General features: G+C 45.7%; 1 protein-coding gene across 1 annotated transcript in view; it reads right to left on the minus strand.

The window, feature by feature from the left end:
• Nucleotides 1-22941, minus strand: part of SYN1 (synapsin I) — a 581514-nt gene that overhangs the window by 338033 nt on the left and 220540 nt on the right. Inside the window, exons 2-5 of the mRNA XM_078664776.1 lie at nucleotides 13590-13647; nucleotides 10831-10922; nucleotides 7190-7346; nucleotides 3710-3799 (exon numbers count right to left, since the gene is read on the minus strand). Of these exons, the coding sequence (XP_078520902.1) occupies nucleotides 3710-3799; nucleotides 7190-7346; nucleotides 10831-10922; nucleotides 13590-13647 (397 nt within the window). The remainder of the gene's footprint in view (nucleotides 1-3709; nucleotides 3800-7189; nucleotides 7347-10830; nucleotides 10923-13589; nucleotides 13648-22941) is intronic.

Consider the following 22941-nt stretch of genomic DNA (forward strand, 5'->3'; position numbering starts at 1 on the left):
ACAAAGCACACAGCTGTATGTAGCAAAATAACAGTGTAGGCCCAAATGTTCTACTGACCAGAAAACAGTGAAGAGTTCCCTTGAAGACGCAATGAAATAAATAACTTGAAAAGGATGCAGTGAAAGGCCAACTTGTGTTTAGCAAGCTTGAAGGTATTTATAGCTTTAGCGCACAGGTTCAACGGCGTGCACTTTGTGTTTCCAAATAGATTATAACTTGATTAGACAATGTGTGCAGACAATGTAATTCACGCAGAACACACGGAGGTCTTAGGAGCACAATGATAAAGCACACACTCCTCTAACATTATATTTATCACAAATATTCATGCACTTGCGAACAAAGAATTTCTAAGTTTAAGCATTGTTAGAAACTGCAAGGATAGGTATTGAATTGGGCTAAATTCGAGGTTTCACAGTTGACTTCATGTTTCTTAGGATCGGCACGTATTATTCGGTAACTGATGAAATTATCTACTTTTGTAACCCTCGTGTACCTGTGTATAAAAGAAGCTGTTTGATGTATCAAATTGAGACCTTTCTGCCTGCCTGAGGAGGGTCAGTCTCCCTGTCGCAACAGTAAAGAGCTGTCTTTACACATTGCCAAAGAGGAGTCTGTGCCTTTCATTTTTTTTTTTTAAAGGTTTTAAGTTACCCTGCAACATGAGGGAGGGGTTTGACTGGCACATTCACTTTGGTGAAGTCATCACAAGCGGCCCCACTGTAAGATCGAGGGGTTCAACAACTAGGTTCTAATCGCAAGTCTTCCAGTGAAATTAAACCTGAAGATGTGTCTCGGTGGAGGCTGACCAACATCCGCCGCAGTGCCCTATGTTGTTGGACCTATTCTGGGGTCTAGGACCACACTATTGTGATTTACTTTATTTTTATTCTGCGTCTTGGCCCCGCTGCTTGTCTGAGCAGGAGGAACACAGAGGGGCTTATAGGCTAGTTCTACTGGAGTAGTAGGTCTCTAGAGTGTGTATTGAAAACCAAGGAGGTGGGCTTCTTCCTGTCACAGATGCATGGTGCATCAGTTAACTGAGGTTTGGGACCGAAAACAATTGGCCAACATACAGACTGCACCAAGTGTAAATAAACTTCAAATTATACGCTACTCACTAAACAAATAACAATGAAATGAATGCAAAAAAAAAAAAAATGGAACATGGCCTTCAGTATCGGAGTTTTCGTTGGGTGCACGACCTTATTCCGGCAGTTTTTATTTATCTTGTTTGCTTGCCATGCATCCTGTGTGCACTTGACAAATATTCTCGTCAATGACAGAAATCCTGGTTTTGAACCTTCTGAGGACACCTGGTTTGCATCATACACCATGTTTCGGGGAGGGGGGGGGGCGAAGCTGGAGACCCCAAGTCAAATGTCCGCAATGGTCTTGGCAGCTTTTTTTTTTTTTTTTTTTTTTTTTGTAGGTCCACCAAACCGCTGCAGCCTTCACCGCAACCGTACATCCTCTCCTTTAAGGTTTCATTTTTGCACTTACTCCTATTTTCACTGACTAGCACTCTTTCTTACTCTAGGCTATTTTCTAATGGAGCCTTTCTCCTCTTCAACAATTGCTTTGTCTCCTTGCTAACCTTCCAGTATTTGCCTCTGCAGAGTTTGGCTTTTGTCTAATCCTTTCTCTTCTGCCTTAGCCCTTTAAGCCTAATCCACTGTAATCCTTTTTGTCTCTGTATTCCCTTTTGTCTCCAGGACCTGTAATGTGTGACACTGCTTCTTCTCCCATCTTTACTCACTGTTCAATCACACTTTTACAGGTGGTGCCTGTTTTGTTTCCTTATCGTCTCCGTTGTATTACTCTGGTTCCAGTCTACTTTCTTGCCAGTGTTGGCCTAACGCCAATACTATGAATTTGTCTTAAAGTTTTTAAAATCTTACAGCTCAATTGCCCCTCAGACCTGTTCAACCAGCGAAGCAATTCCTAGCCGGTTCCACACTCTGACCTAGCAAAAAGTCTACTTCTACCAAGGGTGGGGAGGGGGCGATCTAATTTCCAGCTTTGACACCTAGGGTCATATTTACAAGCCCCTATCTCCACCGGAGCGTCCTTTTTGTGACGCTCCAGTGGCATAGAGGCATTTCCCATATTTACAAAGTGGTGCTAAGCCACTTAACGTGGCTTAGCGCCACCTTGTAAATATGCCCCTTTCAGCCGCAGTCCTCTGCGGCAAAGGGACGTGCAATGAGTGTTGCTGTGGGTGTTCCACTCCAACATCTATTGCTTTTTGATCCTGCCTCAGATTTACAAGGCTGGGGCAGTGACAAAAACTAAGGCCAGGGAATACCTGGTCTTAGAATGGTGATACGAGGAGAAATTATTAATTTCTCCTCGTTTTTTTGCTCTTCTGTGCTGGATTCTGCGCCACACATAGAAAGAGCAAATGCAAATCACTGTTATTGATTTTATTTTTTTTATATATACACACATATAATGGCTACATCGCAAGAAATTTTATTGTTTAATAATATTATTATATTATATAATATATACATATTATATAATTATTTTATTAATTAAATTAAAAAAATAAAACATGTATTAATAAATAAATAATTATATAATAATATATATATAATAATAAATAAACAAAAAATAAATAAAACAATTTTTTTGGGAGAATACAGCACATTACTGCGTTTTAAAAATGTTGGAGCGTCACTCTGCCAAATTTGGCGTCGCACTGCACCTACTTTTTTTTTGTTATAAATATGCAACTATGGATCTGAATTGAAATCCCAGCTTCAGCACTTGGATGAAAATCATGTGAAACGGTGCACAACTGTACACTGCCCTGTCTGGCACCGCAGTGGTTACCACCCTGGTTCCGCCCCGGTTACCACCCCGGCCCGTTACATCCTTGCCCAGATCCTTCTTTGGTAACTTTCCATCACTATCAGGCTAGCCTATTTCACAAGTCATCTGGAGACCCACCTGAACTTCCCTGGCTCTAGTTACACCTACAGCTGCAATAGAGGTACAGAAAGAAATGTATCTGTAAAACTTAAAAGAAACAGTTCAATGATGTACAAAATCGAGGCTGGCAGGGTTTTTTTTACATTTGTAAAGCAAGTTTTGTGTATGAGAAATTCTGCCAGTATGAGATTTACATTTCCATAAACTATAGTGTTGCTGAATTTTTTTTTTTTTTTTTTTTTTTTTTGGGGCGTTCTATGGAGGACTGTCTTTCACTCAAAGCTCAGACATTTCAGTGTGTTCGTATACCACTTGGGGTTAGTCTTCCATCTTGGAATCACTCCGCTTTATATGTCCCTGTTGAACCTGTTATCTTAGCCTTGGAGAGTCTAGCTTCACTATATCTCTTTTGGACCTGTGGGTTCCTAAGCCCTGGAGAGTCTAGCTGCATATGTACCTGTTGAACCTGTGGGTTCTGTAACCTTGGAGACTCTAGCTTCACTATATCTCGGTAAAACCTTTGGGTTCCTTAGCCTAGGGGAGTCTAGCTTCACTGGGTTTCTGTTGAACCTGTGTGTTCCTTAGCCTGTCTGCACTGTGTCTCTGGTGAACCTGTGGGTTCCTTAGCCTTCGAGTCTAGCTGTATATTTCCCTGTTGAACCAGTGTATCTTCCTAGCCTGAATCAGGGCGTCGCTGCAGACGTCCGTGTGGCACTGCGCATATGTTACGGATCCCTTAGAGTACAGAGCGGCGCGCTGCCCCGGACTCACCATCTCCTTGTAGTTGGGGTAATAGGTCTGGTCGATGAGCGGAAACTCCTCTGGTCCCAGCTTCTTCTGCAGACGCACCATCTGGGAGAACTGGGGTGGAGGACCAGGGTTGGGGTTGGGTTGGAGTTGGGGTAGAGTTGGGGTTGGGTTGGGGTGGGGGAGAGAGAATATATGAATAACAAAGAAGGTCAGATTGGTTTGGTTTACATCTTGGGCACACGGCTAGTCCCTTACAGCACAGAACCATCCTGTACAATGAGATCACCCATTTCACATAGGGAACTATAGGTACAGTGAGTGATTACTGTGACTAGTATATACAACTAAATACATACAGTAAATAATAATTGTCATATATCACACTACTGCACTGTCAGTGATTCCCGCCTCATACATATATATGTCCATACAGTGAGTAATCACGCTATCTTTCATATGGCACTGTATAGATAATGAGTTATTAATCAGTCATAAATGGAAAATTAATCTGTCATATGGAACTGCATACACAGCGAGGGAACATTGTCTTGTATGGAAATATATACAGGAAGTGAGCATTGTCTCCTATAAGGAACTATAGGCAACAAAATGGAACTCTCCGCCACACATATGGAACTATATGTACTCCATTAGTAATCACTGTCTCGTACCTGAAACTATATGAACACTGAGTAATCACTTCATCTCATATATGGACCTATGTATATAATGAGTGGTCAGTCCATCTTATGTGGAACTGTACTGCCCCAGCACCACTCCAGAACCTAGTCACCAGGTATGTACCATCACGCGCTCTGCGCTCCTCACATGGAGGTCTATTAAAGGTCCCTAGGGTGAGAAGGGCCCGCATGGGAGGAAGATCCTTCCGCTACTTGGTGGCGAAGAGCTGGAATGCTCTACCTCTTAACCTCCGCCTGGATCTATCTGAATCCAGCTTCCGGAAGAAACTAAAAACATATCTATTTTCGAGATAATCGGGCCCACTCCTTACTTTTGTTTCTGTGTTTTTCAGTTTCAGCGCGGGCGCTCCTGAGCGTAACCAAGCGCTTTATAAACTTCCCTTATTATTATTATTATTATTACTACTGTAGGCACAGTGAGTGAAAACTGTCTCACATGGAACTATATATACAGGGTGTGATCACTCCGTCTCCTATACGGAACGATATACACAGTGGCTGATCACTCCATCTCCTATATGGAACTATGGGTCAGTTGTATCAAAAGATTGTTTTGCGACTCTCAAATAGTGATTTTTACCGAATTGCTATTTGGGAATCAGAAAAAGCTATGTATGTAGGAATCGCAAAATATTCTGCGATTCCTTAACACACCCTAATAGCGATTCGGTAAATAGTGAATCTCTATTCGATAATATGACTCCATTCCTTCCTAGGAGCCTACAGGCCAATAGGTGTGAGTGGTTTTACATTGGCTAATTTTCGATTACCTAATTGGTAATCGCAAATTGGCTAATGCAAAGCCAAGGGTGCCTAGGGGCCTATGGCTCCCCTAAAACACCCCCAAAAAAGAAAGTGTACACATGTAAAGCATGCCTAGGGGCATGTGTGAGCTACATGGTACTTTGAAAAATGAATTTTTCTATATTTACCCATGGTTACCATCACCTTGAAGTTGATGGTAATTCACATTTAGGAAAGGCTTCTTACATTAGGGATTCGCAAAATGCAATTTCCCTATTTGCATTCGCAATTTAGGTAATCGCAAAGATTTGCGATTACCTAAATTGCAAATACAAAGCCTTCCATACATAATGAAAGGCCTTTTTGCATTCGCAAACGGCTGAATTTTGCGATTCGAACAGTTAGCAAACGCAAAATACTTACATACATCTGGTCCTATATAACGACTCTGTCTTCTGTTTGAAACTATACACATGTTGGGTAATCACTGGTGGGAGTCCTATCCTTGAACTCTCTTCCCAGGGAGGATGGAAGGGTCCTGCCCAAGAATTCCCCCTTAATAACAGTCCTGTTGGGGCAGTGGAGTAGCCCTGCCATTGAGCACCCTCCCCATCACTGCCAGGGGAAAGGGTTGGTGGAGTAGCCACACCCTCACTGCCCAGGGAGGGGGTTGGTGGAGAAGCCCCACCTTCACCTGTACTGCCTGGGGAGAGGTTGATAGAGAAGCCCAACCCTCGCCATTGCTGTCCGGGGAGGGGTTGGCGGAGAAGCCACACCCTCCCCAGTGCTGCCCGGGGTGCCAATACTTGCTGCTTTTCACCCTCGTCTTTGAACCCATCTAAAGAGTAGGACCTCTCCGGTCTTTACACTCCTGGGCCCTCTTCCAACACTCTATAATTTTAGAACTTTTCTCATGGTGTATTTTGGCACCGGCCGCGTAACTCCTTGTACATATTTCTGGCAAAGACGGTTCCTAAATACAGTTATTAAATTACACGAAACCATCGTCCGCTTCTCTGAAATCATAAATGCCGGAAGCTACAGGTGAACTTCACCAGCCTTTATGTGGAAATCTATTCACAGGAGTACATCTTTGTTATGCTCCAGAGAGGGAACGGTCACTCACTGAGATCTCGCTGTAAAGAGAGTGAGTTACCTCGCGCTTCTTTCTGTAGACACCTAGACGGTGAACTCTTCTCCAGTGTCCTATATTGAAATGCATGCACCCGGGAGTTCTTTATGTGCAACTAAATAATCAATGAGTGACCATACATTGAAGTGCATCATGGGGCTCAGCACGTGATCGTAAAGTCCCTTCGAGAAATCTTTGGTCAGTCAGCAATGGTACAGTGTTTTCTGTGAATCTATATTTCCTTAATAATCATGCATGCCTTCATATTGACCAATTGACCATGAGCGATTGACCAGCCCTTTAAGACCCCTCCATACTACGACCACGCTTGTTTCACCTTCTTTATGAGACTTGACTTGCGTTGAGGGATTTCTCGTTCCTTCATGTTGATCCATGGACCTTGAGTGATTGGACGGGGCTTTATGGCCCCTTTATACTAAGACTATGCTTGTATCCCCATCCCTATGTGGAATTGTACTTGGGGTGAGGGGCCATACTTCCCTATATGTTGTTCCATGCCCATTAAATGATAGACTTAATGGCCCCTCAACACTGACTTAGGTGATCTTCTAATTTCTATGATGAGCTGTACTTGAAGCGAATGATCGTGTGCACCTGTAGACAGTGAAGACCATATGTTCCTTTATGGCCTCACTACACTGTGAATGGGCCCCTCGCTATCCTCTGGATCGTTTATATTGTAAAGAGCTGCATTCTATAGAATAAACTCAGAAAGTGCTAAAACTCTTGACAATGTCTTGACAGTCGTGGTCCACCCAGTCGGATGTCTGTCATTACACATTGCACATGTCTAACACTAACCAGGAAGCTCCACTGAGCAACGATAGGTCACAGTCCCAACTCCCCCGCCCACCCAACACCACCCCATAATCTTCCTTTGTTCACCCCCACTGTGCCACTTACCACCCATGGCTTGTCGCAGAAGTTATAGACCGAGTGCAGAGAGTTGACGCTGGGGATGCCGGCATACTGCAGCCCTATCACGATGTTACGATAGTCCCCATTCTTGGCCATGCTGAAGGCGTGCTGGCGGATCATAACAAAGTCGGGCTTGAGGGATCTAGGAAGGGATGGAAGAGAACTGGATGAAAACCATCTCTCAATTCTGGACTTATGCATCGATGAGTGATACAGCAAGAGCATCAACAACATGTAACACAACAGAAGCCTGCACTGACGGGGATGGCTGGGCAGAAGGAGGCGACTGGCTTCTCAAATACTGGATACAGTAGATTCGTTTTATGTAGGTTATTAGCTCCCTGGGTACTTCATTCTTTCGAGGTGTACTAAGCACGACCAAGGGCTCCTTTAGCATGTAATACATTCACAGTGTACTAAGTAAGACCATTGGCCCTCGGGTACTTGATTATTTCAAAGTGTACTAATACTAATGGCTCTTTTGGAAACATAATACTTTCAAGGTGTACTAAGTAAGACCATTGGCCCTCTGGTACTTGATTATTTCAAAGCGTACTAATACCAATGGCTCCTTCGATCCTTAATACTCTCGAGGTGTTCTAAGTAAGACCAATGGTTCACTGGTACTTGATTCTTTCAAAGTGTACTAAAACCAATGGCTCCTTCGATACATAATACTTTCAAGGTGTACTAAGTATAACCAATGGCTTCCTTGGTTCATAATACTTTCAAGGTGTACTAAGTAAGACCATTGGCTCCTTCGATACGTAATACTTTCAAGGAGTACTAAGTATAACTAACAGTTACTGCTGTACATAATACATTCAAGGTGTACTAAGTAAGGCCAATGCCTCCTTCAGTACATTATACTTTCAAGGTGTATTAGGTAGGATCATTGGCTCCCTGGTACTGGATTCTTTCAAAGTGTTACTAAGACCGATGGCTCCTTCGGTACATAATACTTTCAAGGTGTACTAAGTATAACAAGTGTCTTCCTCTGGACATAATACTTTCCAAGGGTGCTAAGGGAATTGATCGGCTTTTTGAGTGACTGATACTTTTCAGGTGTAAGACCATTGGCTCCTTAAGTACTTTTTACTTTGATCTGTGCTAAGTGAGGCAGTTTCTGATGCAGCTTTAGATGCTGCTTAGACGTACAATATAAGGCCATAAGCTCATGCGGGACATGACAGGTTATAAGTGTAATAAGGAAGCCATTTGCTGATTGGTACTTGATACTTTCCAGAGTCCATTGGCTTGTTAGTACTTGGTCCTGATCACTGTTCTTAGTAAGGCCTTTAGCTCACTGGATACTTAGCATTTCCCAGCTGTACTTTGTAAGGCCATTGACTTGATGGGTCCTTAAAACTTTTCAGGTGTACTAAGTAATCACTAGGTTTTTTTTTTCTTCATTTATAGAGCGCACTGCAACCCTGCGGGCATCCCGGCGCTAAGGGATAGCAAGAAGCTAACAAGAGATTATTAAGAATTTAAACGGTGAAACTTCAGAAGAGAAGCACTATTGCTAAAAGGCAGGATTTTCAAACTTTTGGAAAGAGCCAGGTTACTTGGGTACTTGGTATATTGAAGTAAGGCCATAGGCTGGCTGACTATTTGATCAGTTTCCGGTTTACTAAGTTAGCATATTGGGACAAAGGGAACTAAAAGGCCTTCTTTTACTTAACACCCCTCACTGCCTTGTACCACGCGTACAAACAAGGGAAATTGGTTTACCAAACTCTGACAATGTAAAACGAATAGCGCTGTTTTAAAATTTGCGTTGGAATAAAGTGAGACAAGATTGAATTATCGAGTGAATCCTTTTTGAATGGTTTCTGTTGAACCATTTGAACACCTAAAATCTCATGGCATTGAACCAAATTTATGCTGCCCAGGAATATTTACTACTCTGGATTGACGGGATTGTTACTTCCCATGTTAAGTCACTCAGCATTTTTAGACTTATTATTAAAAGGGGGATGGTGGGGCGTACATACTACAGATTAAGATCGTTTAAGTTTATGAACGTGGTATAATCAAGGTACTGAAGGGCAGAACCCTCTGCTTACATCAAGCTTATCTATACACTTGGTGTAGTCCAACGTGGAAAGGTCAAGACACTTTGTGCCCGATTTACAATTTGTGGACAGGGTCTGATAGAGTGACCTGCCCTCCAAACCCTTGGTCCACTGCCTCGTGTAGAGACGAGCAAACCTTACGTATTTCACTAATGGATCTCCAGTTGACTGCGTTGATGGAATATTTTCTCTGACCGAGTATGGCCATTACAGGAAGGATATCACACTGACTCCCTCATTTAGGATGGACAGTGTAAAGTTTGTTTTTTCCTGTCCGTCACCCCTGTGACAGTTCCTTTCAATCTACAGGGATGACTGCTGGGGTGAGGCTCATCTTTAAACTTTGTGGACCGTAGTCCGTCAGTGTGACAGAGTTAATGTCCTACGCCACCCTGACGGACTGTACTCCATCCACGAAACCTTAAATCAGGCCCAGGGTATGTGTGAACTTGGCACAGTACAAGAGTGGAAGTGTAAAATCAATTATTTGGTAGAACTTGGAATAGAAAAAGAGGACATAGGCCCCTTCTCTTGCCACAGTTGTACCAGACCAATGTTTCTTGCTGGGGAGCTTAAATATCCGAAGTAAATGCAAACTGCTATCTATGACCCCGCCCAAGTGCTCCCGGCCGGCAGCGCTGCAGTAGGAGGGGTTTGCTGTTGGTTCATGCTACTCTCAAATGGAGCTCAAAGAAACTTGGGTAGAGCGGACATTGACTGGAGGTGTCTCATTTGGCCAACATTTGAGACCTGTCCAGAGGCCACAGACAGCCTCAGGTGTTCATTAGACATGGTGGCAAGTTTAGGATATGGGTTTCTTGGCCAATATAGCATTGTCCCATCCACTTCAACCCTTTGCACTGGGGACCTGTCCAATGTTTGATGGCAATTGACTGATTTTGAGTAGGGGTTTCTTGTATGGGCGCTGTTCAGGTTCCGTACGTGGGAATACCAGGACACAAAAGGGTAAAAGAATGATGGTGTAGGGTGTACCAGACTCCAGCGGTATGTTCATAAAACATGGCACTTCAAACACTTTCTTTTTTGTTAATTTAGAGCTGAAGACTATTAGTTCATTGAAGGTCACCCACAATTTAGGCGCATTAGGTAATTCAGAACTGGGAAGATAAAGTGGTGTGCCCAGGATCAAACAGTATTTGCTGAGAAGAGAAGCCCAGATTAGACCTATGGGCTCAAGTTTTTCCCAAGGAGTTGGATATATATGTTCATGGACTCTTTATATTTGAATTAATCACAATCTGTTAGTCGCTTCACATCCAGGCTTAGCGAACACAGCTTATGCGTGGGACGGAGTCCCTCCTTCACAGAACCCTCCTTACTTCGGCATAAGGCATCAGTTCCAACAAGAAAGCTGCTGGGTGGCCTCCATCGACAGGAGCAGATGACTCAGGAAGTGGAGATTGGAGCAACTTAAACCAATTATTCTTTTGTTGTTCACTATTATTTCATCTGTTTCATTCTTTCCTGACTTCCCCACTAATACAGTAAGTCCTAAGCCCCCAAATTCCATCCAGATGAGAATCTTACCTCACTGCCTTCACCCCATTCCTCATCACCTCCATGTCCACTGAGAAGTTGCCGTTGGCGTGGGCCACCAGGTTGACGTCCGCAAAGTCCACCTTCAAAGAGAAACATTCACGAGAGGGAGAGTGAAAAAGGTGCAGGAGGAGGGAGGTGTTCGATACAGATGCAGAGGAACATAGGATTAGAAAGTGAACGGCGTCAAGGAAGGCGGGTGTGATCAGCAGGAATTGAGCGTCAATGGCGCACTGGCCTGGACTGGGAATGGCCACCCTTACAGAAGTGGCCTCTTGGGTGCAGACAGGGACTCGCCAGATTTTACTCTACAATAGGTTTGGGAAAAGTGTGTATTAGTGGAAGTCTGGTGCGGTTGAGGGGATGTGTGTTGCATGGTGTGCAATGGACTTCCGTGCCCTAGTCAATTGTCTTTAGATCTGTAAAAGGATGGAATAGAAAGATATTTGTTGTCACATAGGAGAGTGGAAGTTTGGGACTATGCTGAGTGTGGCTGTAGCACGGTAAAGGTAAAGTATATAGAAAGGGAGTTTCCGTTGGGTAGCTCGTTGGTTTGGGTTATTTTGGTGGGTTCGGTTACCCTCAAGAGTGGCACTGCTTTATGAATGAATGTGGATTGAATATGGAAGAAAGAGATGAGAAAACTGACAAAAATTGTGAATGGACTTGATATTGGGATGAGTTGGTCAGTAGAGGGTCTATTGGGAGGTATTCCTCTGAGGTCACTAGGCTAAGGATGTTGCTGACCCCCCAAAAGACAGACACACTCGCAAAACCCCCTTTCAATAGCAGATGAACTTCAGACTTACTGGGGTTTTCCAAGATCGCTTATATTTCGTCACAAACTTTAAAGGGCATATTATGCACTGTTGTATACTGATGAGCTATTTTGTGGCACACGTACTGTGGTGTATCTCCCATGGCAGGACAATCTAATGGAGCGTGCTATAACCCTCTAGCGATATTACAGGGTAATAGTATACAGCTGTATATTCTGTGGGCAGTATTAAGAGAAGCCATTTTATTGAATGGCAAAATAGTTTAAAGCAATGCCAATGGCACAACATTGTGTAAGAGTTGGGTTTTATAGAGCACAAACCTAGCTAGGAAGCAACAGAGCGCTGTATCCTACACGGGGAGTGAGGTTGGGAGGCGCGAGAGGATTACTCAAATACATTTGACATCTTTAGGCACAGGGAGATTAAGTGGTCTCCCCAGTATTGTAGGATGTTGAGCCAAGCACTGACACTGGGAATTGAACCTATGCCCCAAACTTCCAGAGTCAGCAGCTCTAGCTAATAAGCTACATCTCTATCTCCTCCCACGCAAGCTGCATGCATCTTATTCTGGGCTCAATATGGGGAGATGTAATGCTTTGCCTGCTGCTGCGAGTGCCATACATACAGCTATACCCACTTTTATGCTAATACAAAGGCCTTCTCCTGCTGCTAAGGGGGTTATCAAGGTCTGTGCAGTGCTGTAAGTCAGAATATCGAGCACAAAAATATTCTACTTTCAAAGGATGTTAGCCAGAATATCAGATACCAAAATATCATCCGGGTAAATATAGATTTACAATTCATAACTTTACATCTACATACCTTTTGCTGATTTTTTTTTTTTTATATAGCATGACCTAGGCCATAGGGTATTTGAGCAGTTTACAATAGAACTAGGGATGGGCGGTGAACTCTGCTCCATATGCGGAGTTTGCAGATTTTTCCGCACTCCGTGCTATGCAGAGCACGCAGAGTTCCAAAAACCTCAGCTCCGCAGAGCGGAGTTTTTTGCTCGCACTCGCCAACATAAATCCACCTCCTGGCGGGAGTTCTCAATACGGGTGGTCAGATTTCATAACATGGGCGGATGTTCACGACGGGAAACATCCTTTACAACGCAACTTTTACCACGCAGTGCCTTTCGACGCAACTTTTACCACGGAAACCATTACAATGCATTGCACTGGGGGGCGCTCTAGGATAGGGAATACGTTTAATTTACTATCCAACACCTTCCCTAGTGTCCACGGGGACTGGAGTTGGAATAGTAAATTAAACTATTCACTATCCAGCACCCCAAAGCGCTATGCGTTGTAAAGGTTTGCGTTGTAAAAACCGCATTGTAAAGGCATGCGTGGTAAAAGCATGCGTTGTAATGTCATACATCCGTCACGACCGCTCACGTTGAGAAACCTTCCGTTCTCATTCGGAAACCTGTCGCTAGTTTAGAAAATCTACTTGAACAGCAGAAAAGAAGCAGCGCCCGTTTGTGCTGCACACGGTGCAGTTCGCGCTGATTTTACAGCGCGGGACAAACACCCAGCACTGAAAATCAACGTGAACGGCGTGAACAAATGTACTATGCCTCCAAGTTTTATGGTCAGTTCGTGGATTCCGCTACACGGAACTCCACAAACTCCGCCCACGCCTAAAGAGAACCAGATTACATTGCACATTTTTTAGACACAGGGAGATTACATGATTTGTTCCAAATCACAGGATGTCGAGCAAAGGCCAGATTGACCCTGCCTCAATAGTTCCGTGTTCAAGGTACTTATATGCAGAGTTCAGGACAGTAAATCAGCCCTGTTAAGTAAGAAAACTTAGGTTACTGTATATTCTGACTATAGCATATTTTTAGCATGGTATTAAAAAGTCACTCTTAAGGTACTATGCCCACATATTGCTATGCCACTTGTGGAACAAGGATTTTGCGACATGTGTGCCACACTGCACCCACTCAGCACTCACCTGCTCCACTTTGATGTCATACTCTCCGTGGACTTTCTTTCCTTTGAAAAGTTTTGCCCTAAGAGACAGAAAATAAGAAGTGAGGTTAATTAGACACATAAAGCATGTTCTTGTTTAATCCGCATATAGTACATGTAAATCCACGCAAAGTACCTTATATAAGATGTTCGCTTTCTAAACCCTTGGACATATCTATCTGTCTGTCTGTCTGTCTGTCTGTCTGTCTGTCTGTCTGTCTGTCTGTCTGTCTTTTTATATAGACGCTTTCAAATCTGTTACTTACTTACACTTCAAAAAATCACAGTGATAATTTTGGCAAGTAAACATACATACAATTGAGAAGAAAAACTGGCAAAAGCACATACATTTTACAGTAGTACAAAAACTCGATTTTTAGATTACATTATTTAAGCAAGTTAAGCAACTTGGCCCAACGTAGGTTGCAGGCGTCATTTATATTTCCAAGGGAAATGGTGAGTCCCCCTCAGGCTGCTTGTTTGATGATTCTAGATTTCTACTCCATTTTACAAACTTCTTAATCACATACAATGAATGGCTGGTGGGTGTCCAGCTGCTAATGGATACCGGCCTCTTGTAATGCCAACTGACTTCCTCTGACGTCTTTTAAGGCTGATTAATAATGCGTGCGCACAAAACCACACTTTATTTTCACTTATGTGAACCTGACGTCTGCACCCAGTGCTTGTTTGTTATTCAAATAGTGCTTGCTGGCGGCAAGACGCCCCCGAATGGAATTCTTACGCCACTTTCTGTGGCTTTAGAACACGCCAAAGTCATGGGTAATGTAAAAGGGGTAAGTGAGTGAGACAAAACAAGGCAGGGGCCCAAAGTTTTTCTCAGGAGACCATTGCCGGCGCTGTCGATTGTTGGGTTTAAACATACCAAAGCTGCCTCGTTTTGGTTTCCCTTCCTGCCACTTTCTTCACACACCCTACAATTATTGTCTGCTTAAGTCATTGTTTTCGGTTCTTTTTCCGTCATTCCTTCACCATTTGTCACTGTTTCAGACTTTCCCTTTCACCTTCCCTTTTTTCTGCCTTCTCCTTCTTGCTACGAGTCTAATTCTGATGAAAAGTAGTAAGTTCTGGTTCACAAACAAAAGTGCCGGTGCGCACCACCTGCAGCCACCCCCACAAATTAAGCAATGCTGAGGACCATGGGCAGTACCTTGTGGTACATTGCCCTAGCCCTGCCCCTAATGATCGTCAGAGGGACGGCTATCTTTAGTAGGACTTCGTAAGGTCTCTCTTTCATGTTCCCCCTTCATATGTCACTCATGTGAGGGCATGACTGAAAACAGTCAACACACACTCACATGCGCTCCGTCATCCATCGTGGTCAAACACACTCCACTTGCCCTCGTCAAGCCAAGCCCCAACTGGCATCCCATTACCTCCTCGTCCATCTTCCCCAGTCCTTACCTGCGAGATTCCATCTCCGTCCTGCAGAACCTGTTCCCCAGCTGATCTGAAAATCCTCCCAACATGGCTGCCATGACCCAGAAGTCAGTAGAAAGGGGCAGATCACGACATCACTTCCTGTCTATTTGGCAAGCTAACTACAAAAACAAACCTCCATTATAAAATTAATCACCCTTCCCTATTCAGGACTGTATCGGGGAATTCTTGGACTTGGAGTAATGAAGATTACGGTAAGTACCCAGGACATTCTCTCTCATCACCGACTAGCTGTGCCATCACACTCCTTGCTTTCTTCACCTCTCACATACCCGCATCACACCCGCGACCACATATACTCTGCTATCAACCCCATGGCCGGCTTCAACACCGGTGGCGCCCTGTGCGACGATGCTTGTTAGCGCCCCCCCCCCCCCGCCCCAATGACCACCTCTGCCACGGATTCCCTCACTAGGACCCTTTAACAGTGCCCCACAAGACTCCATTTGCACTGTCTCTCAGATTCATTTAGTTGTATGGCACCACTCATACCAGTGTAAGGTCTCAGAACACTTTACATCACACACACATTGCACAATCATATGTGTGTATATCAGTGTATAGGAAATGATACATCAGACAGGACTACAAGGTGCAGTGTAGGAGTAACATGTCATTGATACTGGTAGGCAATATAGTTTAAGAGTCCTTATTCTGGAAAGGCACACATTCTGAATGTAAAATGTAACACCTTTGTTAGGGGTTCTCTTTAATAATAAGAATTGTTTTCTACCCATAACGAACCCTTTTTTGCAAGATTAGGATAATGAAAGACTGGGCAAAAACATGTAGCTATACCATATGCCTTGCAGTTTTCACACAGCTCTTTGATGACAGTTAATAGCTCAATGTTCTATATTAGGATTTTGACTCATAAACAACAAGTAACAAAAGGAGCTCTCTTCCAGAAGCAGTAACACACTCACCTATTTACATTATATGCACTTTGTTATCTGCATGATACACGTTCTTAGCAGCAGGCATATTAACCCCCCGCGATACTTAGCCCCTTGCATGCTGGGGTTATTCCCCTGCTGTGCTGGGGGGAGGGGGGTCGCGCACAGCGCCCCCGTGCTCATGACGAGCTCAGCTCGTCATGAGGCACAATGCTCCTGTGCTCATGGCGAGCTGAGCTCGTCATGACCACACCCGTTTTCGTGGAACGTTCAGCACAGCAGGGAAATTAGCCCAGCGTGCAAGCGTTCCAAGGCTCATGATGAGCTCAGCTCGTCAAGAGCACACAGGAACTGTGGCTCATGACGAGCTGAGCTGAGCTCGTTATGAGCATGCGAGGGGTTAAAATAAGTCAAAACTTCCACAAAACAAACCTCTGGTCACTTTCCAGGAAGACGAATAATCACCGGATATTTTAACTGATGCCTGAATATTACTTATAAAATGATAATATACATGTAAAAATGACGCCCCCCCCCCGTAGATCCAGCACTGATCCCCCCAATGCTCCACAGTCATGCCCTCACCCATAACCTTTCACCTGGAATCTCTCCAGGGCTCCTGCCATCATTCATCCTCCTCTCACAGCAGCTGCACTTCATGTATCCTCTTGCACCTCTTCGTCCTGTACAAAAAGACCTTGCCCTCTACATCTTAGTGTCACCAAGTATCCTTTACCTTCAGGTGTGTCGATAAAGGAGAGCACAAACAATTTTTTTCACTCCACAAAGTTCCAAACTATTGGGTTTGTCAACATGTGGCTTTAGGTCTGGCGTTAGCCAGGACCTTTTAAACGTATTAAAATAATGTGAATAAAATTATGTGTATAAGATATTCACTTACAGGGGCTTTAAGCCAACCCTTTTCATCCATTGGTTAATTATTGTGTCATTCACATTTTCTGCCCACCCAGCGCTGCATGGAGCACTCGGTCAATCCACAAGCACTTGGCCAACTTCCCTATGAGCGTCGGTGTTCTTATATTTCAAAAGTTAGTTCCATTCAATTTTTTTTTATTTATTTTAGCGATTTGTATAGCGCCTGGTGACCCAAGGGCATCCCCGCGCTGTAAGGAGATTGTTTATCCTGTAAGGAGAGGGAGGGAGGAGGAACAGTTATTTCTGGAATAGGTGCGTTTTCAGTTTTTTCCGAAAGGTCAGGTAGCTGGCTTCCAGTCTGAGGGTGCGTGGGAGGGAATTCCATCTCACGGCCGCTTGCACCGAGAATCGTCGGCCTCCGGTGCGGGTCCTTTTGAATTTGGGGACGTTGGCCAGGTGCTCACTGTCTGAACGGAGGGATATGGATGCTTTGTAGGGGGTGACCAGGCTGCTGAGGATAGTAGGGCCAGATCCGTTGATAAGTTTGTGTGTTGTACACATGGCTTTGAATTCCACCCTTTGGCGAACAGGGAGCCAGTGCAAGGCCTTGAGGGCTGGTTTTGCTGACACTCTCGAAGGAAGGTTCGTGAGCAGACGGGCCGCAGCGTTCTGTGTCCGCTGTAGTCTAGTCAGGGTGGCCTCTGGAGCGCCCAGGTAGACCATATTGCTGTAGTCAAGACGGGACAATACTAGCCCCTGGATAAGAAGTTTCCTAGAGGGAGGAGGTAGTAATGGGAGGATCTTACGGGTGGTGCGCATGAGCCCAAAACAGATGCCAGCAGTTTTGGCCGCTTGCGTCTTCATGGTGAGCTCCGGTTCGAGCCATACTCCAAGGGTTTTGATTTCACGCTTCGGGGAGGGGATTTCTCCGAATACGTCGGGCCAGACTGTTGGGGGGATGGTTGCCCATTGTTTTCCCAGGAGCATCACTTCGGTCTTAGACCCATTTAATTTTAGTGATGAATCACTCATCCAGCTGTGTATTTGGGTAAGGCAGTTCGCCAGTTTCTCTGGGTGGTCAGCTAGTTGGGATAGAGAGACGACCAGTTGAGTGTCATCAGCGTAGCTTACCATTTTTATGTTAAATGGTGTCACCACGTCTTCCAGGGGAGCCATATATGCGTTAAACAGCGTCGGGCTCAGGGAAGATCCCTGAGGGACCCCGCTTGTGAGGGGGAGGGTGGCTGAGTGGTAGATGCCGTCCCATACCTGGAACGTGCGTCCGGTGAGGAAGGATTCTGTCCAACTAAGTGCCGTCCCGGTGATCCCTGCTGCCGCGAGCCGATGGAGGAGGACACGGTGGTTGACTGTGTCGAAGGCTGCGCTGAGATCCAGGAGGATCACTGCCACTGACCCTCCTGAATCCAGTATGCGCCTTGCCTCCTCGATGACGGCGAGGAGGGCAGTATCTGTGCCATGGCCCGGGCGGAAACCAGTTTGGGATTCCCGGAAGATGTTGTTAGTTTCAAAGAACTGGGACAATTGTCTGTTGACCAGTTTCTCAGCTAGCTTGCTGATTGCCGTAAGGAGAGAAATTGGTCGATAGTTTCCCATGTCTGCTGGATCGAGCTGAGGTTTTTTAAGGAGTGCTTTTACCACCGCGCTCTTCCAGCTGGCAGGGACAGATCCCTGGGTAAGTGAGCTATTAATGAGCTCCGTGACCGTGGGAACGATGACAGGGGCCACGGTTTTGAGGAATCTGATGGGAGCCGCATCAAGTGGTGAACCACTTCTCATTTTGGTCATGGTTCGCTCGACTTCCAGACATGTTACTGGCCTGAATGTCTCAAGTTGAGGACGAGGATGACTTTCGGTTTGACTGGGGGGTGTCGGATTGTCCAAGTGGCTGGTGGGCCCGGGAGGGGGGAGGGAAACTAGTATACGGGCGATTTTATCGTTGAAGTACGTGGCTAGGTCATTACTTCGGTACACCGATGGGACACTGGAGGACAGGGAATGGGGTACTTTGAGCAGCTCCTTTACGATTATGAAGGATTCCCTGGCTGAATTAGAAGATTCTGTAATCCGCGTGTCATAGTGGGAGGCTTTGGCGTGCCTGATGGCATCTTTGTAGAGTCTGACTGTATTGTGGTATGCATCCTTGCTGGAGTGCTGCCAGTCTTTCCTCCAAAGCCGTTCGGCTCTTTTACAGTTTTTACGGAGGAGTCGGAGGTCAGTGGTATACCACGGGGCGGACCCAGGTTTTCCGTTTTTATCCTCCCTAGTTCTTAGTGGGAGTACGGAGTCCAGGGAGGTGGTGATCCACTCTCTGAAATTGCTGTCAGCGACAGCCGGATCGTCTGCGCGTGCCGGGCTGGTGTTTTTAAGAATGCTGGCCCACTCTTCGGTAGGAAGTCTGGACCAGGTCATGTCCCTGATGTAGGTGGGCGGTTTTTGAGGTTTCCTGAAGAAACCTGGCAGTAGGAAGGAAATTAGGAAATGGTCTGTCCAGGGTAAGGGGGAGGAATCCTTCACTTGCATCGATGGGGTGTTAGTGAACACTGGGTCCAGCAGGTGACCCTTGGTATGTGTGGGTCCGGAATTAAGGAGGTGGATGTCAAGTGCTGCCAGATCAGCGATCAGGTCAGCTGCTGTCTGGTCGGTAGGGTCTTCGAGATGGATGTTAAGATCTCCTATTATCAGGAAATTCGATATGGAGTGGGCCAGGGTTGCTACAGTGTCCAGGAGAGCGCTCGCGAAAGGGCCTGGATGCCCGGGAGGGCGGTAGACAAGGACTCCTGTCAGAGAGTTGGTCGAGTCTAGTTTGATTGTAAATTGCAGGCTTTCAGAGTCAGGGATCTGTGCATCCTCAGATTTGCAAAGAAGGTGGTCCCGGTGGATGATGGCGACACCGCCACCTCGGCCTAGGGGGCGGGGTAGGGACTGAATGAGGAAGCCTGGAGGGGTTGCTAGCACCATGTCTGCCTCAGAATGTGGGGCGAGCCATGTTTCCGTGAGGAAGAGGATATCAATCTTTTGGTCTTCAATGAGGTGGTTGATCTGCGTCGCATGTTTGGGGAGCGAACGGCAGTTAAGTGAGGCCAGTATCAGGGCAGCAGGCTTGTGAGGTTTTATAAGTAATTTGCGTTGTACTGGCTTGCAGAGGGTACAGCGGATGAAGGGTCCATTTAGGTCGTGAGTGTATTTACAAGAGGGGGTATGGGGTCTGAGACTTAGTAACTCCCGACGTGAGTATCTTACCTTAGGGGCAGCTGTATCCGGCAGGGGTAGTGGCCCTAGGCCCGGTCGTGCGCAGACGGGCGCAGACGGGCTTGCCTTAGGCGCGCCTTCGGCACGCAAACGGCGCTCCCGATGCGCTCGTCCGCTGCGCTGGTATGGCCGGCACATTTGTAGTCTCTGGGGGTGGGCGTGGCCTCGCAGTGGGCGTGGCTACCGCCTTGGGCGTTTCCTGATTCAGCGCTGGGGTCGCTGTGTCAGGGGTGGTCGGGGGGGTCTGTGAGGGCGCGTTCAGGTCAGCGCTTCCAAGCAGGTGAGCTCTAAGGTCTTTAAAATTCTAACACAAGTGAAAATGGTGCACTTTTTAAAAACAGATGAAAATACAGTCCTCCGGCTTCCGCCTCAGTTCTAACACAAGTGAAAATGGTGCAGTTTTTAAAAACAGATGAAAATACAGTCCTCCGGCTTCCGCCTCAATTCTAGCACAAGTGAAAATGGTGCAGTTTTTAAAAACAGATGTAAATACAGTCCTCCGGCTTCCGCCTCAATTCTAACACAAGTGAAAAATGGTGCAGTTTTTAAAAACAGATGAAAATACAGTCCTCCGGCTTCTGCCTCAATTCTAACACAGGTGAAAATGGTGCAGTTTTTAAAAACAGATGTAAATACAGTCTTCCGGCTTCCGCCTCAGAGGATAACAACAGAAAGATAAAGGTTAAGAGTCAGAGTGAGAGGAAATGCCTTAAAGGGTGTTTAAATAAGTCTGTCAAGAAGTGGGTGGTATTAAAAGTAGCATAGAAAATGGGTAGGTAGTGAATATATATAAGAAAGATATAGAAGAAAATAGAGGATAGGAAGTAGGAAGATGGAAAATGATTATTACAAAGGAGAATAATATTCAGTGCTCCAGTCAATCTGTCCAAGCCTAGCTCCATGCTGTTGTAGAATTTGTAGGCCAGAGAAGCCAACCATGTGCAGCAGATGGGGGGGGGGGGGCCTTTCCTCGGCCCGCAACGCGATCTGGCAATGATGGGGGGCAATGTGTCACTTTCTGTCCAGAGTGGCGGACATCTTAGGGTCAGGCATCATTAGTCAGCAGATTGCAGCTCAGTAGAATGATGAATTAGGCCTGAGGAGCCCATCATGTCGACAGGAAGGGGGGGCCTTGCCCAAGCTCGCTATAAGAATCAGTGAGGTGGAAAGAACCTCATAAGTCTTCCTCTCAGAAGCTATATGTCCTGGGCGGCGGCCATCTTAGGTCCAGGCGTTGCCAGCTCTATGTGATCCCCGGCTGTAGCAGTGAGCAGAAAGGATCGGTAGTGGGGGGGTGGAAGGATCCGTCCCACCATGCAGTGTTGGTGTGGGAATTGTGAATTTGGCCTTAACCCTCCTTGTTGTGACCTCCGATGTGCAAGGACAGTTAAAGAGTGTCCTGGGCGGTGGCCATCTTAGGGCCAGGCGTCGCCAGCTCTGTGATCCCCGGTTGTAGCAATGAGCAGAAAGGGTCGGTCCCACCGTGAAAGGGGGGGGGGGCGCCGCGCCTCACCTCACCTCACCTCCTCGTGTTGAGTCTTCCGCTGCGAGAAGGGGGCCTCCGCGCTGCTCCTCAGCGGTCGTGACGCCCACAGCGCGCTATCACTGGGCTCCAGCACTCTTTCCAGACCGCTCCGGTCCCATCTCCCACCCGGACTCTTCAAAGGCGGAGCGGCTGTCGGACCCACGGCAGATCCGAGCTAATTCCTGTAGGTAGCGCGAGATCGGCCCGACTCGCCTGGGTTTGGTGGCGATAAAACAAACTTTCTGGCCTCCTGGGCTGAATGAATATTAAATTGGCACGACTGGAACAGCTGTAGCCTAATAGTAGCCCGGAGTGTATATATACCTCTCTAAACATCTGTCCAGCGCCCAAAAACACTGTACAAACCCCAAGAGGTCTCCCAGACCGAAGGGGGAAATGGGATTGACATGTCTTTTCAACCCAACTGTCAATTACCGCGAGCGTCTCTCTCGGTCACTAAAGACGTTAAATAAGGTCACATGTGAGGTCATACCTGCGGGGAAAGCCCGAAGCTCCGGTAACTTCTGTCACCCAATGTCACCGGCGACCCCTCCCGGCCCAGCGCGCGCACCCAGCTGCAAAAAGGATGCCAGGGATTACTATGGCAATGTGTGCTTTTTGAGAACCCCAATTTTTTTTTTGCGTTCAGTCATTCTTTTTTTTGTTTGGCAACTCCCCCAAAAACAAAGGGTTACAAAAACCATGGCAAAACGAAGCAAGAGCTCCAAAAGGCTGCCCATGAATACCTGCTGGCTTTACCAATGCTTGTTTCCTTTCCTGTCTCCTGCAACATTGGATTTATTAAAAGAAACCTACAATGCAAAGTAAGACAAAGCCTGAGCCAGCCTCTTACACATTATACACAACTTGTAATATCTGGAGAAAAAAACACACTCGGAGACAACGAGTTTGTAAATTGACACCTCAATACATGTTACGTCAACACAATCTTTTCTGTCCTGCGTTTTTCAATACAGATGATTATAATCTGGTGTGTTGTTAATTGGTTTTAGTTCTACGTAAGCAAATCAAAACGACAACATCCAGAATGCATTGGGCGTGAAATAAATCCAGGACTGGTAGCGTGGTTGATGACATGGATACAAGTTGCAACTCTACTGAGGGATGTGCAAAACAAGCATTTACAATGCAATGGTTTCGCCTTTGGAAAAGTTAGAGCTTTTGGCATTGTAAATGACAAAATTTGTATTTATGTGTTGGTTTTGAAAACAAATAAATAAATGGCATTGTCATTTACATTGCCATTAGCTTAATCTCTCGCAAATGTGAGACCTATTGTACCCTAC

This window comes from Lissotriton helveticus, chromosome 10 (assembly GCF_964261635.1).
Source record: "Lissotriton helveticus chromosome 10, aLisHel1.1, whole genome shotgun sequence".
Taxonomy (NCBI): domain Eukaryota; kingdom Metazoa; phylum Chordata; class Amphibia; order Caudata; family Salamandridae; genus Lissotriton; species Lissotriton helveticus.